The following is an 18,430-nucleotide window of genomic DNA, read 5'->3' as shown; positions in this document are numbered from 1 at the left end:
CTGTATGTAAATAGCCATTCTGGATAAGCCCCAGAATCAGCGCGATGACGTCATCACGTTGGTCACGTGACGGCCCGAACGGCGGGAAACGTGATGACGTCAGAGAGTGGGAGGTTCCCAACTCAGACCTCGTGAAACCAGCACCAGAAAAGACCTGTTGATTATTTCTCCTGCATGCAATTGTTTGTTCTCTAGTTTCTATTAAACTTCGTTTTATTATCGGACTGACTCAACCTCAGTGCTTCAGTTAGGGATCTGACGATTCCTACAATACCAACTGACTTATCAATGTATGCTTCTGCAAATGCCATATAAGCAAATGTAGAACTGTAGCAGTATGTAAACCAGTGTAAAATTCTGTAAAAGGAGTTTGGAAGGTCTAACATTAATCCAGGTTGGGCCTCACATTTAATAGGTTTCCCCCCATGTTTTCTTACCTTTCTTCTGCATCTTTCTTTGCTTTTTCTGTTAATCTTAATTTCTCCTCAAGTAGCTGAATCTCCTTTTGTTTGTCCTATATTTCAAAAAGTCACAGTGGTGCAGAAATTAGACTTCTATAAATGACAAGTAAAAGTTCCCTGTTGTATCCACATATATCTCCAGATCAGCAAGAATCCCTTCTAAAAGACACAATTTTATATCCCAAGCCAAGAACATTTGAAATGTTGGGGCTCTGCTCGTAAAAATTTCAGAACCACTGATGTAACCAAAGCTGGCCCTAATATGTACAGGAATCTATCTCTGATGAGTGAACTTCTGACTTTACGTCACAAGCCCTGCAGCCCATGGAATGGAGAGAAAAGAGAAAGACAGACAAAAAGGAAAGGAAAAAAAGACCTTTTGGGCATGGAGTAGGAAAAAGAAAAAATAATTTGTTGAGGATGAAAGGAAGAAGGAAAGAGACCATCTTGGGGTTCAGGAGAGACAGAAAATGAGACACCCTGTTGCGATGGCTATGAATGAGAAAGAGACTCTGCTCAGGAGAGGGGGAGAGACCTTGTTGTGGAGCGAGAGAAGAGATAGTGATACTTTGATGAAAAGGGTGGAGACAGAAAAGTCCTGCCTGTTAACTGGAGGAGTAGAGGGAAAATAGGAAGAAAAATCCTGTTGCAGATTTGAAGATTTCTAACTATAGGCATGGGAAGGACAGTTGCAGAGCTTAATGGGGCCATCTTATAAAAGAGTGCATCCTCTGAGTGACCAAGAGCAATGCTACAGGATAGTACATAAATAATTGTCAATTTTATTTTTATAGTTTAAGCTGTTTGTTTCTCATATACAAGGAATTGGTTCAGATTTGTTAATATAATATATTTAGAAGTCACTTGTTTTCTCTACTTAAACTGATATTCTTTTACATTGTCCAACTTAACCTGTATAATTTTCCCTCTCTGCATGGAAAGTTTCAGAAGTTCTTCCTTCTCCTGAGTCAGCACATGCAGTTTGTGTTGGTGTTCTGCTTCTTTACGATTTCTAATGTCTGTAGTTTCAGCAGCTTCTTTCTGCTTCAGTTCAGCCACTTAAAAATAGAGTGTCCAGATGTCAGATTTATAAAGGTACGAATGTCAATGTATCTAGTCACATTTTCAACTTGATATGTAGTTAGCATCCTAGGGTCTTGAGAGAAGTGGCGGTAGGGATTGTGGATGCATTGGTGATTATTTTCCAGAACTCCCTGGACTCAGGAAAGGTCCCGGCAGACTGGAAAACTGCTAATGTAACACCCTTATTTAAGAAGGGAAGTAGACAAAAAGCTGGAAACTATAGACCAGTTTGCCTAACATCTGTGGTTGGCAAAATGTTGGAGTCCATTATTAAGGAAACAGTAACAGAGCATTTGGATAAACATAATTTAATAGGACAGAGTCAGCATGGTTTTATGAAGAGGAAGTCATGTTTGACAAATTTGCTCGAATTCTTTGAGGATGTAACATACAGGGTGGATAAAGGGGAACCAGTGGATGTAGTGTATTTGGACTTCCAAAAGGCATTTGACAAGGTTCCACACAAAAGATTACTGATCAAGATAAGAAATCACGGGATTGGGGGTAATATACTGGCATGGGTGGAAGATTGGTTATCTAACAGAAAACAAAGAGTTGGGATAAATGGTTCATTCTCGGGCTGGCAATCAGTAACTAGTGGTGTTCCGCAGGGGTCAGTGCTGAGACCCCAACTCTTTACAATCTATATTAACGATTTGGAGGAAGGGACCGAGTGCAACATATCCAAGTTTGCCGACGATACAAAGATGGGAGGGAAAGCAGTGAGTGAGGAGGACATAAAAAACCTGCAAAAGGACATAGACAGGCTAAGTGAGTGGGCAGAGATTTGGCAGATGCAATATAATGTTGGAAAGTGTGAGGTTATGCACTTTGGCAGAAAAAATCAAAGAGCAAGTTATTATCTAAATGGAGAGAAACTGCAAAGTGCTACAGTACAAAGGGATCTGGGGGTCCTGGTGCATGAAACACAAAAAGTTAGTATGCAGGTACAGCAGGTGATCAGGAAGGCCAATGGAATCTTGGCTTTTATTGCAAGGGGGATGGAGTATAAAAACAGGGAAGTCTTGCTGCAGTTATACAGGGTATTGGTGAGGCCACACCTGGAATACTGCATGCAGTTTTGGTTTCCATATTTAAGAAAAGATATACTTGCTCTCGAGGCGGTTCAGAGAAGGTTCACTCGGTTGATTCCAGAGATGAGGGGGTTGACGTATGAGGAAAGGTTGAGTAGGTTGGGACTCTACTCATTGGAGTTCAGAAGAATGAGAGGCGATCTTATCGAAACATATAAGATTGTGAGGGGGCTTGATCGGGTGGATGCGGTGAGGATGTTTCCACTGATGGGTGAGACTAGAACTAGGGGGCATAATCTAAGAATAAGGGGCTGCCCTTTCAAAACTGAGATGAGGAGAAACTTCTTCACTAAGAGGGTAGTAAATCTATGGAATTTGCTACCCCAGAGAGCTGCGGAAGCTGCAACATTAAATAAATTTAAAATGGAGATAGGCAGTTTCCTAGCAGATAAGGGAATTAGGGGTTACGGGGAGAGGGCAGGGAAGTGGACGTGAGTCTAGGTTTGGATCAGCCATGATCCTATTGAATGGCGGAGCAGGCCCAAGGGGCCGTATGGCCTACTCCTGCTCCTACTTCTTATGTTCTTATGTTCTTATCTACAAATGTACTGTTTCTAATTGATTAGTCCCAATGAAAAATAGATTTTTCAAAAGTGTAAGAAAAACAGCATTCTTTGATACTCCCAGCAATATTATAACTATTTGCTCAATTCAATCTAAAACTAGTTATAATTGTACACACACATTGCCACTTACATAAGCAGTTAAAACTCTTTAAAATTAAGGAACTCTTTAAGTGTGGCAAATAAAGTAAAGCTTGCATGAAAAGTTTACTGATGTTTAATTAATTTCTTAAATGCTCTTATAAATATCACTGTTATTGTGCTTCATTCAATTTTCTCAAACTTACTTTGATAAATTGGAATTACTTGTAATATTAGTAATATTGAAATACTGCATATTTCTTTGAATACATACCATTACATCTATCTTCTGATTCTTTCAGCTTTACCTTTAGAGATTGCACTTCATTCAGATAAAGCTTTTTTGTGCTTGTTTGCTTCTCTAAAAACTCACTTTCCTTTGTCTGTAAATTCTGTGTTATTTGTCTGAAATATAGGAACAAGTATCTATATTATAGTTAACTCATTGGCTTTCAGCAAACTAGCCAAAAACATGACAAGAATGAATAGTAACAGTTTCTTTCAGTCAGGAGCTAAGCTTTGGTCCTTCTAACGCATCGAACCACAGTATTTCCTTGGTGCATTTTGAATAACCCTGAATCTATTTATTGACAAGAACCTGTCTAATTTCTTCTTGAAACCCGTTAAGGATTCTTGTCCCACCACCCATGTTGGTAATCTGTTCCACATACATAGTGCCCTATTAGTAACAAGCTCCTCCTGCAATTCCTATTTTCTTTTGTTGTCCTTAATTTGTAAATATGACTCCTTGTGCTTGGATTCTGAATATAGCAGATAAGCTTATTTGGATCCAATTTGTCCAAATCTTTTATAATTTTAAACACTTATATCACATCCTTTTCACTCTTTACTTTTCAAGAGAGAAATGGCCCAGAGTAGGCAATCTTTCCACGTACATCATTCCCTTAAGTTCGAGGATCAATCGTGTGGGAGGGGACAATCCACACTGTAAATTAGAAAGTGTAAGAAGACCAACAGGACATATGGGCAAGCTGGGGTCAGTTACCTGGACAAGGGTTCTGTACATGAATGTAGGTAGCATAATAAATAAAATAAGTGAGTTACAAGCACAAATTCTGCTGAAAGGTTATGTTGTAGTAACCATTAGAGACCTGGCTACAAGTTCATTGAAAGCTCATAGAATCATAGAATGGTTACAGCACAGAAGGAGGCCATTCGGCCCGTCAAGCCCGTGCCGGCTCTCTGCAGAGCTCTTCAGCTAGTCCCACTCCTCTGCCCTATCCCCGTAGCCCTGCAATTTTTTTTCCTTCAGGTACTTATCCAATTCCCTTTTGAAAGCCATGATTGAGTCTGCCTCCACCACCCTTTCAGGCATTGTATTCCAGGTCCTAACCACTCGCTGCGTAAAAAGGTTTTTCCTCATGTCGCCTTTGGTTCTTTTGCCAATCACCTTAAATCTCTGTCCTCTGGTTCTCGAACCTTCCGCCAACGGGAACAGTTTCTCACTATCTACTCTGCCTAGACCCATCTTGATTCTGAATACCTCTATCAAATCTCCTCTCAACCGTCTCTGCTCCAAGGAGAACAACCCCAGCTTCTCCAGTCTATCCACGTAACTGAAGTCCCTCATCCCTGGAATCATTCTCATGAATCTTTTCTGCACCCTCTCTAAAGCCTTCACATCCTTCCTAAAGTGCGGTGCCCAGAATTGGACACAATACTCCAGTTGAGGCCGAACCAGTGTTTTATAAAGGTTCATCATAACTCCCTTGCTTTTGTACTCTATGCCTCTATTTATGAAGCCCAGGATCCCATATGCTTTTTTAACTACTTTCTCAACCTGCCCTGCCACCTTCAACGATTTGTGCACATATACCCCCAGGTCTCTCTGTTCATGCACCCACTTTAGAATTGTACCCTTTAGTTTATATTGCCTCTCCTCGTTCTTCCTACCAAAAAGTATCACTTCGCACTTTTCTTCGTTAAATTTCATTTGCCAAGTGTCCGCCCATTTCACCAGCCTATATATGTGTTCTTGAAGTCTATCACTATCCTCCTCACTCTTCACTATACTTCCAAGTTTTGTGTTATCTGCAAATTTTGAAATTGTGCCCTGTACACCCAAATCCAAATCATTAATATATATCAAGAGAAGCAGTGGTCCTAGTACCGACCCCTGGGGAACACCACTGTATTATACCTTCCTCCAGTCCGAAAAACAACTGTTCACCACTACTCTGTTTCCTGTTACTTAGCCAATTTCGTATCCATGCTGCCACTGTCCCTTTTATGCCTATTATGTGGCACTTTATCAAACGCCTTTTGGAAGTCCATGTACACCACGTCAACCACATTGCCCTCATCAACCCTCTTTTTTAGCTCATCAAAAAACTCAATCAAGTTAGTTAAACACGATTTGCCTTTAACAAATCCATGCTGGCTTTCCTTAATTAATCCACACTTGTCCAAGTGATTGTTAATTTTGTCCCTGATTATCGTTTCTAAAAGCTTCCCCACTACCGAGGTTAACCTGACTGGCCTGTAGTTACTGGGTTTATCCTTTCACCCTTTTTTGAACAAAGGCGTAACATTTGCAATTCTCCAGTCCTCTGGCACCACTCCAATATCTAAGGAGGATTGGAAGATTATGGCTAGTAAGGCTGCGATTTCCACCTTAACTTCCCTCAGCATCCTAGGATGCATCCCATCCGGTCCTGGTGACTTATCTACTTTAAGTACAGTCAGCCTTTCTAGTACCTCCTCGTTATCAATTTTTATCTCATTTAGTATCTCCACTACCTCCTCTTTCACCATGACATTGGCAGCATCTTCTTCCTTGGTGAAGACAGATGCAAAGTACTCATGTGTAGGTCTCCTTCAGCTCAGCATGATTGGGAGCTAAATATTCATGGCTATGGAATCTTTAGAAAGGACAGTGAAATTAGAAAAGGGAGAGTAGCAATATTTATAAAATACACAATTACCTCAGTAGAAAGCAGGGATTTCAGTAAGGGTAATCGGGTCGGGAATACACTATGGGTAGAGTTAAGGAACAGGAAAGGAAGCAAGACTCTGGTAGGAGTTGTCAATTGACCTCCTGATAGTAGTAATGTAGTGGGTGGATGTATAAATATGACGATCAGGGAAAGCATGTAGCAAAAACAATGGTCATAATATTAGATTTAAATTTTCACAGACCGAGAGAAGCAGAACAGCTCAAATAGTAAAAGCAATGAATTTCTAAAATGTATTCGAGACAATTTTCTAAAACAATGGCCTGGACATTCGATGGTGTCACGCCTGTTTTCCAGGCACTAAACAGGCGCCTAAGCCTTCAATATGGTGAGCAGAAAGCATGTACTCATTTTCAGCCGGAGGTGTTCCACTCACCATATTGGATCAAGCATCTCCATAGGCGTCCAGAGCGCATGGCAAAACTATGAAAAACATTTAATAATGTATTTAAATTTGGGCTCTGTGCTTCTCACAGGACTCTTTCCCAGTTTTGTTATGCCCCAGCTGCTGACTCGCCAGGTGGCTGGTGAAAGCATCTGCAGTTTGTTGCTGAACTTGTCCAGCAACTCATGGTGCTAAGAGACAGGAAGGACCCTTCACCAGTGCTCTTTAAAGAGATCATGTGGTACTTACAGGTTAGTTATCATTTCAGACTGATGGTTAATTTCCGTGTCAACACTGGCCATGGTGGCAGCCATCTGTGAGTACTGTCAGGGGAGCTTCCATAATGGTGTGCGCCACTGTCCTGTTGATGGAGCTGATCACATTGTCGGCCCATGTTGGACGGAATAGTTTCCATGCTCTGCACAAACCCTTGACACAAGTTGGAGCTGGACTCCTCTATGCTCTGCGATATTGTGCACAAGCTTGCCGGTTGGTTGCCCAGAGCACCTAGCATTTCCTGGTCTATGGCCATCCAACCTTCTTCGGTAGTCTAGCCCATCAATGTCAGCCTCTGAGCTCTCTGCAGCAGAGCTAGTATGCCTCCAGCGAGCTGGCACCTGTGGCATAATATCCCCCTGCCCTAGCTCCTGCACACTTGTGGCTGGTAATTCACCACATGAAGACCCCTTCTCTAGCCTAGCCTTTAAAGTACGTGTGTTACCAGTATCTGAGCTGGTGCTTGCGAGGGTGAGATCGTGTAAGGCTTTAGGAAGGCTGGCCTCCTCTGCATCCACTGACTGAGGAGCATCCACATTTCAGCACCTGAAATGAAAGAGAAGGACAAGGGTTAACTTTTAGTGTGAAGGGAAAACAGAGTGGGAGAGAGAGAAAAGTGGCTGATGAAGGCATCTGCAGTTTGTCATGCAGAATGTGTAGGGCGAGATAGAAGAAAGAAGGGAAAAAGAGGATAAGGTGCGAAGAAGCCCTGCACAATGTCTCCTCCAGCATTGCCAGTCATGACCATGATTCTCTCTCTGCCATGATGGCCAACAAGTTTTCTTTGAGGGGGGAGAGGGTTTGCACACTGGCTCAGCCTCTTTTGGCGACAGCTTCTTGCCTGGAATTTTGCATGACCTTCTCCTGAAGAAAAGAAAGGAGTAAAGGTACATTCTCACAAGACTATCATGGTGTAATAGCTGGTATGCAGTGTGTGAGATGTGAGAAAGTGAGATTTGCAATAGTGGTGAGTATATGAGTAGGATATGAAGGAGGTGTAGTGATTGTAAGAGTGTAAAGGGACTTGGGGGAGGGGCATATTGTGAGTAGTGAGGGTGGAGGTGTGAACAGAGTAAGAGAGCAGTGTTCTTACCTTGACAACTCTGGCAAAAGCTTTCTAACCCCTGGAGAAAAGAGCATCTACCTCCTCCTGTCCATTTCCTGCACCAGGGCCTCCAACACAGCATCATAGGGCCTTGCTGCCCTCTCAGTGCTTGCTGCTGCCATTACTATATTCACAAGTGCTTCCTGTCTTCTGCAGCCAGAGTGCACTTTTTCTACAAGAGGTTCTGGCTGTCTTTAAGTGGCATCAGAGATGCCTGATATCTGGCCCCCCAAACAGGGGTGTAGCCAATGAATCGTAGTGCTGGCTGCGCGCTTGAGTCATGATAATGAGCATGCATCACGAATATTCCGTGCTGCCTGAGACAACGCTATCAGTCAAGTGCAGTGCGTGCCCTGCCTCCTGCTAACCGATATTGGGCATTATTAAGATTAAATCGTGATTCAGTGTGATACAATTTCACTCTAAAATTAATGTTATAGCAAAAAATTAAGTATTTGTGCTTGGTTAAATTATTAGCACACTTCACATTCTGAATTTATCATTCATACTGCTTACTTGCATTCCTGTTCTAGCACCTTGCATTGTTTTAAACTTTTTTCCAACTCATCAGAAAGCTTGAATATTTGGTCATCCTTCTGTTGCAGGGCTTTACAGAACATATTTTCATTCTCTCTCTGGAGTTTTTCATTTTGCTCTCTGAGCTCTGCATTCTGTCTCTTGTATTCATCCTTGAATTTGATAATTTCTTGGTGGTTGAACGCCAGATCCATGAATCGCTCCTCTAGCTGAGCTGACCGCTTTAGTTCGCCCTCTAGTTGTTGCTTGAAGTCCTCGCACTGGTTTTCCAGCTCAGTGTTAATTGTCTCTAAAGTTTGGCAACGCAGTAAGAACTCATCTGCTCGCCGTTTTAGTATGCAGATGAGCTGCGACTGTTCATCTATTCTAGATCGTAACAAGGCATTTTCTGTTTTGTCTTCTTGGGAGAGTCCGCGTAGCTTCTCTAAGGTAATTTTCACAGCATCAATTTCCTAAACAATAAAAAATGGCCTGAATGTTTCATATGTGCTTAACCGCAGCATTTTGATTAAAGGAGGAATGGCTTATTAATTTTATATGCTGCCACAATAGCCCCTCTGGTCATATACTTCTTAACTGTAGCTAAGAGATGCCATTTTAGAGGTCTGAGTTCAAATTCAGTACATCGATGATCACTGGTGTCAAGAGACACACCTAGAATTAAAGTGGAAGGAACGCCTAGGGGGAGAAACTTCTGTTCAAAGGATTTATCCTTTTTACATGAAAAAAAAAAATTCTTGTATGAAACTATTTTTAAAATATCTGTTTTTCTAGCACAGAGACCCTTACATAGAAACATAGAAGATAGGAGCAGGAGTAGGCCATTCAGCCCCTCGAGCCTGCTCCGCCATTCAATGAGATCATGGCTGATCATCCAAATTCAGTACCCGGTCCCTGCTTTCTCCCCATATCCCTTGATCCCTTTAGCCTTAAGAAATATATCCAACTCCTTCTTGAATATATTTAATGAATTGGCCTCTACTGCCGTCTTTGGTAGAGAATTCCACAGGTTCACCACTCTCTGGGTGAAGAAATTCCTCCTCATCTCTGTCCTAAATGGCTTACCCCTTATCCTTAGACTGTGACCCCTGGCTCTGTACTCCCCGACCATCGGGAACATCCTTCCAGCATCTAGTCTGTCTAGTCCTGTTAGAATTTTATAAGTTTCGATGAGATCCCCTCTCATTCTTCTAAACTCCAGCGAGTACAAGCCCAATCGACACAATCTCTCCTCATACGTCATTCCTGCCAACCCAGGTATCAGCCTGGTGAATCTTCGCTGAACTCCTTCCATGGCAAGAACATCCTTCCTCAGATAAGGCGACCAAAACTGCACACAATACTCAAGATGTGGTCTCACCAAGGCCCTGTACAACTGCAGCAAGACATCCTTGTTCCTGTACTCAAACCCTCTCGCTACGAAGGTCAACATACCATTTGCCTTCTTAACCGCCTGCTGCACCTGCATGCTTATTTTCAGCGACTGGTGCACAAGGACGCCCAGGTCTCGTTGCACTTCCCCTTCTCCCAATCTATTGCCATTCAGATAATAATCTGCCTTCCTGTTTTTGACACCAAAGTGGATAACCTCACATTTATCCACGTTATATTGCATCTGCCATGCTTCTGCCCAATCACCCAACCTGTCCAAATCATACTGGAGTTTCTCGGCATCCTCCTCACAGCACACACGCCCACCCAGCTTTGTGTCGTCTGCAAACTTGGAGATATTACATCTAGTTCCCTCGTCTAGATCATTAATATATATTGTGAATAGCTGGGGTCCAAGGACCGATCCCTGCGGTACCCCACTAGTCACTGCCTGCCACTCGGAAAAAGAGCCGTTTATTCCAACTCTTTGCTTTCTGTCTGCCAACCAGTTCTCTATCCAAGTCAATAACTTGCCCCCAATCCCATGTGCCTTAATTTTACACGCTAATCTCTTATGTGGGACCTTATCGAAAGCCTTTTGAAAATCCAAATACACCACATCCACTGGTTCTCCCTTATCTATTTTACCAGTTACATCCTCAAAAGATTCCAGTAGATTAGTCAAGCACAATTTACCTTTCGTAAATCCATGCTGACTTTGTCCGATCCGGTCACTTTTTTCCAAGTGCTCTGCTATTACATCCTTTATAATGGACTCTAGCATTTTCCCCACTATCGATGTCAGGCTTACCGGTCTGTAATTCCCCGTTTTCTCTCTACCACCTTTTTGAACAGTGGGGTAACATTAGCTACCCGCCAATCCAGAGTCTATCGAATTTTGGAAGATGACCAGCAATGCATCTACTATTTCTAGGGCCACTTCCTTAAGTACCCTAGGATGTAGACTATCAGGCCCTGGGGATTTATCAGCCTTCAATCCCATCAATTTCCCCAACATCATTTCCCTACAAATACTGATTTCTATCAGTTCCTCCCTTTCATTAGACCCGATGTTCCCCGACATCTTTGGGAGGTTACTTGTGTCCTCCTCTGTGAAGAAAGAACCAAAGTATGTATTTAATTGGTCTGCCATTTCTTTGTTCCCCATTATAAATTCCCCTGATTCTGACTGCAAGGGACCTACGCTTAACTTCACCAATCTTTTTCTCTTCACATATCTATAAAAGGTTTTACAGTCAGTTTTTATGTTCTCTGCACGCTTACTCTCATACTCTATTTTCCCCCTCTTAATTAATCCCTTTGTCCTCCTTTGTTGAATCCTAAACTGCTCCCAATCCTCAGGTTTACTGCTTTTTCTGGCCAATTTATATGTCCTCTCCTTGGATCTTATGCTATCCCTAATTTCCCTTGTTAGCCACGGTTGAGTCACCATTTTTGTTTTATTTTTATGTCTTGAGTGGTATCTGCCTCCTTGGCAGATGATGCCAAATATGGAGAGCGTGCCTTTGTGTCCTAGAGCAGTTCTATTGCAAACAGTAAGAGGTGTCACTTAAATTGGTTTGAGAGTTGCTCCATAGCCAGTGAGCCTTAAGAAAAGACATTACAGGCTTAGAAATCTGCACTCCATATCTGTAGTGATTTCCTGAACTTGGCTGACTGTGATCTGCAGGCTGGCTTGAAGTCAACCCCCATCCCTGCCATTCCTCCGCTGACTGTTTGCAATGGAGCAGAGGGAGGAATTGAGGGAGGGGGAAGGAATGAACAGTTATATAACGCCTTTCAAGACATCAGGATGTCCCAAAGTGCTTTACAGGGAGGGAAGTACTTTTGAAATGTTGTCATTGTTGTAATGTACAAAACGTGGCAGCAAGTTCCCACACAGCAAAAACCCACAAACAGCAACACAATAAGTGACCAGATCATCTGTTTTTGGTTTAAGTTGAGGGATGAATGTTGCCCAGGACACTTGGAGAACTTTCATCCACTTGTTGAACAGTTCCATGGGATCTTTTAGATACACCTGAGAGGGCAGAAGGATTAACGCCTAATCCAAAGGAAGGCACCTCCTGCAGTGCAGAACTCCCTCAATGGCTGGTGTTTGTGATCCGATGTACTGATCAGTGAGAACACCCTGACACAGGTTTGGTGATCCGGGAGTGAACACACTGACTCGGGTTTGGTGATCCGGGAGTGAAGACACTGACTGGGGTTTGGTGATCCGGGTATGAACACAGTGACTCGGGTTTGGTGATCCGGGAGTGAACACACTGACTCAGGTTTGGTGATCCGGGAGTGAACACACTGACTGGGGTTTGGTGATCCGGGAGTGAACACACTGACTCGGGTTTGGTGATCCGGGTGTGAAAACACTGACTCGGGTTTGGTGATCCGGGTATGAACACACTGACTCGGGTTTGGTGATCCGGGTATGAACACACTGGCTCGGGTTTGGTGATCCGGGTATGAACACACTGACTCGGGTTTGGTGATCCGGGAGTGAACACACTGACTCGGGTTTGGTGATCCGGGAGTAAACACACTGATTCGGGTTTGGTGATCTGGGAGTGAACACACTGACTCGGCTTTGGTGATACGGGAGTGAACACACTGACTCGGGTTTGGTGATCCGGGAGTGAACACACTGACTGGGGTTTGGTGATCCGGGAGTGAACACACTGACTCGGGTTTGGTGATCCGGGTATGAACACACTGACCAGGGTTTGGTGATCTGGGAGAGAACACGCTGACTCGGGTTTGGTGACCCGGGAGTGAACACACTGACTCGGGTTTCGTGATCCGGGAGTGAACACACTGACTCGTGTTTGGTGATCCGTCAGTGATCACACTGACTCGGGTTTGGTGATCCGGGAATGAACACACTGACCAGGGTTTGGTGATCTGGGAGAGAACACGCTGACTCGGGTTTGGTGATCCGGGAGTGAACACGCTGACTCGCGTTTGGTGATCCGGGTGTGAACACACTGACTCGGGTTTGGTGATCCGGGAGTGAACACACTGACTCGGGTTTGGTGATCCGGGAGTGAACACACTGACTGGGGTTTGGTGATCTGGGAGTGAAGACACTGACTCGGGTTTGGTGATCCGGGTGTGAACACACTCAATAGGGTTTGGTGATCCTGGAGGGAACGCACTGACTTGGGTTTGGTGATCCGTTAGTGAACACACTGACTGGGGTTTGGTGATCCAGGAGTGAACACACTGACTTGGGTTTGGTGATCCGGGTATGAACACACTGACCAGGGTTTGGTGATCCGGGAGTGAACACACTGAATGGTGTTTGGTGATCTGGGAGTGAACACAATGACTCGGGTTTGGTGATCCTGGTGTGAACACTCTGGCTCGGCTTTGGTGATCCAGGTATGAACACACTGACCGGGTCTGGTGATCCGGGTGTGAACACACTGACTGGGGTCTGGTGATCTGGGATTGAACACACTGACTCGGGTTTGGTGATCCGTGAGAAAACACACTGACTCGGGTTTGGTGATCCTGGAGTGAACACAGTGACTGGGGTTTGGTGATCCGGGTATGAACACACTGACTCGGGTTTGGTGATCCGGGAGTGAACACACTGACTGGGGTTTGGTGATCCGGGAGTGAACACACTGACTCGGGTCTGGTGATCCGGGAGTGAACACAGTGACTCGGGTTTGGTGATCCGGGAGTGAACACACTGACTGGGGTTTGGTGATCCGTGTATGAACACACTGACCAGGGTTTGGTGATCTGGGAGAGAACACGCTGACTCGGGTTTGGTGATCCGGGAGTGAACACACTGACTCGGGTTTGGGGATCCGGGAGTGAAGGCACTGACTCGGGTTTTGTGATCCGGGTGTGAACATACTGACTGGGGTTTGGTGATCCGGGTGTGAACACACTGACTTGGGTTTGGTGATCCGGGAGTGAACACACTGACTCGGGTTTGGTGATCCGTGTGTGAACACACTGACTCGGGTTTGGTGATCCACGAGTGAACACACTGACTTGGGTTTGGTGATCCGGGAGTGAACACACTGACTCGGGTTTGGTGATCCGTGTGTGAACACACTGACTCGGGTTTGGTGATCCACGAGTGAACACAGTGACTCGGGTTTGGTGAGCTGGGTGTGAACACACTGACTGGGGATTGGCGATCCGTGTGTGAACACACTGACTCGGGTTTGGTGATACGGGACTGAACACACTGACTGGGGTTTGGTGATCCGGGAGTGAACACACTGACTCGGGTTTGGTGATCCGTGTATGAACACACTGACCAGGGTTTGGTGATCTGGGTGTGAACACACTGACTCGGGTTTAGTGATCCGGGAGTGAACACACTGAATCAGGTTTGGTGATCCGGGAGTGAACACACTGACTCGGGTTTGGTGATCCGGGAGTTAATACATAACTCGGGTTTGGTGATCCTGGTGTGAACACTCTGACTCGGGTTTGGTGATCCGAGAGTGAACACACTGACTGGGGTTTGGTGATCCAGGAGTGAACACACTGACTTGGGTTTGGTGATCCGGGTATGAACACACTGACCAGGGTTTGGTGATCCGGGAGTGAACACACTGAATGGTGTTTGGTGATCTGGGAGTGAACACAATGACTCGGGTTTGGTGATCCTGGTGTGAACACTCTGGCTCGGCTTTGGTGATCCAGGTATGAACACACTGACCGGGTCTGGTGATCCGGGTGTGAACACACTGACTTGGGTCTGGTGATCTGGGATTGAACACACTGACTCGGGTTTGGTGATCCGTGAGTGAACACACTGACTCGGGCTTGGTGATCCTGGAGTGAACACAGTGACTGGGGTTTGATGATCCGGGTATGAACACACTGACTCGGGTTTGGTGATCCGGGAGTGTAAACACTGACTCGGCTGTGGTGATCCGGGAGTGAACACACTGACTGGGGTTTGGTGATCCGGGAGTGAACACACTGACTCGGGTTTGGTGATCCGGGTGTGAGCACACTGACTTGGGTTTGGTGATCCGGGAGTGAACACGCTGACTCGGGTTTGGTGATCCGGGAGTGAACACACTGACCGGGTGTGGTGATCTGGGAGTGACGACACTGACTCGGGTTTGGTGATCCGGGTGTGAACACACTGACTGGGGTTTGCTGATCCGGGAGTGAACACACTGACTGGCGTTTGGTGATCCGGGTGTGAACACACTGACTCGGGTTTGGTGATCCGGGTATGAACACACTGACCAGGGTTTCGTGATCCGGGAGTGAACACACTGAATGGTGTTTGGTGATCTGGGAGTCAACACAATGACTCGGGTTTGGTGATCCTGGTGTGAACACTCTGGCTCGGCTTTGGTGATCCAGGTATGAACACACTGACCGGGTCTGGTGATCCGGGTGTGAACACACTGACTTGGGTCTGGTGATCTGGGAGTGAACACACTGACTCGCGTTTGGTGATCCGTGAGTGAACACACTGACTCGGGCTTGGTGATCCTGGAGTGAACACAGTGACTGGGTTTTGGTGATCCGGGTATGAACACACTGACTCGGGTTTGGTGATCCGGGAGTGAACACGCTGACTCGGGTTTGGTGATCCGGGAGTGAGCACACTGACCGGGTGTGGTGATCTGGGAGTGACGACACTGACTCGGGTTTGGTGATCCGGGTGTGAACACACTGACTGGGGTTTGCTGATCCGGGTGTGAACACACTGACTCGGGTTTGGTGATCTGGGAGAGAACACACTGACTCGAGTTTGGTGATCCGAAGTGAACACAGTGACTGGGGTTTGGTGATCCGGGTATGAACACACTGACTTGGGTTTGGTGATCCGGGAGTGAACACACTGACTCGGGTTTGGTGATCCGGGTGTGAACACACTGACTGGGGTTTGGTGATCTGGGAGTGAAGACACTGACTCCGGTTTGGTGATCCTGGAGGGAACGCACTGACTTGGGTTTGGTGATCCGGTAGTGAACACACTGACTCGGGTTTGGTGATCCGGGAGTGAACACACTGACTCGGGTCTGGTGATCCGGGAGTGAACACACTGACTCTGCTTTGGTGATCCGGGAGTGAACACACTGACTGGGGTTTGGTGATCCGGGTGTGAACACACTGACTTGGGTTTGGTGATCCGGGAGTGAACACGCTGACTCGGGTTTGGTGATCCGGGAGTGAGCACACTGACCGGGTGTGGTGATCTGGGAGTGACGACACTGACTCGGGTTTGGTGATCCGGGTGTGAACACACTGACTGGGGTTTGCTGATCCGGGAGTGAACACACTGACTGGGGTTTGGTGATCCGGGTGTGAACACACTGACTCGGGTTTGGTGATCTGGGAGAGAACACACTGACTCGAGTTTGGTGATCCGAAGTGAACACAGTGACTGGGGTTTGGTGATCCGGGTATGAACACACTGACTTGGGTTTGGTGATCCGGGAGTGAACACACTGACTCGGGTTTGGTGATCCGGGTGTGAACACACTGACTGGGGTTTGGTGATCTGGGAGTGAAGACACTGACTCCGGTTTGGTGATCCTGGAGGGAACGCACTGACTTGGGTTTGGTGATCCGGGAGTGAACACACTGACTCGGGTTTGGTGATCCGGGAGTGAACACACTGACTCGGGTCTGGTGATCCGGGAGTGAACACACTGACTGGGGTTTGGTGATCCGGGAGTGAACACACTGACTGGGGTTTGGCGATCCGTGTATGAACACACTGACCAGGGTTTGGTGATCTGGGAGAGAACACGCTGACTCGGGTTTGGTGATCCGGGAGTGAACACACTGACTCGGGTTTGGGGATCCGGGAGTGAAGACACTGACTCGGGTTTGGTGATCCGAGAGTGAACACACTGACTGGGGTTTGGTGATCCAGGAGTGAACACACTGACTTGGGTTTGGTGATCCGAGTATGAACACACTGACCAGGGTTTGGTGATCCGGGAGTGAACACACTGAATGGTGTTTGGTGATCTGGGAGTGAACACAATGACTCGGGTTTGGTGATCCTGGTGTGAACACTCTGGCTCGGCTTTGGTGATCCAGGTATGAACACACTGACCGGGTCTGGTGATCCGGGTGTGAACACACTGACTTGGGTCTGGTGATCTGGGATTGAACACACTGACTCGGGTTTGGTGATCCGTGAGTGAACACACTGACTCGGGCTTGGTGATCCTGGAGTGAACACAGTGACTGGGGTTTGATGATCCGGGTATGAACACACTGACTCGGGTTTGGTGATCCGGGAGTGAAAACACTGACTCGGCTGTGGTGATCCGGGAGTGAACACACTGACTGGGGTTTGCTGATCCGGGTGTGAACACACTGACTCGGGTTTGGTGATCTGGGAGAGAACACACTGACTCGAGTTTGGTGATCCGAAGTGAACACAGTGACTGGGGTTTGGTGATCCGGGTATGAACACACTGACTTGGGTTTGGTGATCCGGGAGTGAACACACTGACTCGGGTTTGGTGATCCGGGTGTGAACACACTGACTGGGGTTTGGTGATCTGGGAGTGAAGACACTGACTCCGGTTTGGTGATCCTGGAGGGAACGCACTGACTTGGGTTTGGTGATCCGGTAGTGAACACACTGACTCGGGTTTGGTGATCCGGGAGTGAACACACTGACTCGGGTCTGGTGATCCGGGAGTGAACACACTGACTCGGCTTTGGTGAGCCGGGAGTGAACACACTGACTGGGGTTTGGTGATCCGGGTGTGAACACACTGACTTGGGTTTGGTGATCCGGGAGTGAACACGCTGACTCGGGTTTGGTGATCCGGGAGTGAGCACACTGACCGGGTGTGGTGATCTGGGAGTGACGACACTGACTCGGGTTTGGTGATCCGGGTGTGAACACACTGACTGGGGTTTGCTGATCCGGGAGTGAACACACTGACTGGGGTTTGGTGATCCGGGTGTGAACACACTGACTCGGGTTTGGTGATCTGGGAGAGAACACACTGACTCGAGTTTGGTGATCCGAAGTGAACACAGTGACTGGGGTTTGGTGATCCGGGTATGAACACACTGACTTGGGTTTGGTGATCCGGGAGTGAACACACTGACTCGGGTTTGGTGATCCGGGTGTGAACACACTGACTGGGGTTTGGTGATCTGGGAGTGAAGACACTGACTCCGGTTTGGTGATCCTGGAGGGAACGCACTGACTTGGGTTTGGTGATCCGGGAGTGAACACACTGACTCGGGTTTGGTGATCCGGGAGTGAACACACTGACTCGGGTCTGGTGATCCGGGAGTGAACACACTGACTGGGGTTTGGTGATCCGGGAGTGAACACACTGACTGGGGTTTGGCGATCCGTGTATGAACACACTGACCAGGGTTTGGTGATCTGGGAGAGAACACGCTGACTCGGGTTTGGTGATCCAGGAGTGAACACACTGACTCGGGTTTGGTGATCTGGGAGAGAACACACTGACTCGAGTTTGGTGATCCGAAGTGAACACAGTG

At 46.5% G+C, this 18,430-nt stretch overlaps 1 protein-coding gene across 1 annotated transcript in view; it reads right to left on the bottom strand.

Annotated features, from left to right (window-relative positions):
• Window positions 1-18,430, bottom strand: part of LOC147120487 (coiled-coil domain-containing protein 89) — a 341,657-nt gene that overhangs the window by 19,375 nt on the left and 303,852 nt on the right. The window contains exons 2-5 of the mRNA XM_085986492.1: window positions 8,540-9,012; window positions 3,557-3,687; window positions 1,374-1,519; window positions 438-514 (exon numbers count right to left, since the gene is read on the bottom strand). Coding sequence (XP_085842618.1) covers window positions 438-514; window positions 1,374-1,519; window positions 3,557-3,687; window positions 8,540-9,012 — 827 coding nt within the window. The remainder of the gene's footprint in view (window positions 1-437; window positions 515-1,373; window positions 1,520-3,556; window positions 3,688-8,539; window positions 9,013-18,430) is intronic.

This window comes from Somniosus microcephalus, chromosome 4 (assembly GCF_052327205.1).
Source record: "Somniosus microcephalus isolate GS21.2 chromosome 4, FLI_Smic_1.0, whole genome shotgun sequence".
Taxonomy (NCBI): Eukaryota; Metazoa; Chordata; class Chondrichthyes; order Squaliformes; family Somniosidae; genus Somniosus; species Somniosus microcephalus.
This window is presented reverse-complemented; position numbering and strand designations above follow the sequence as displayed.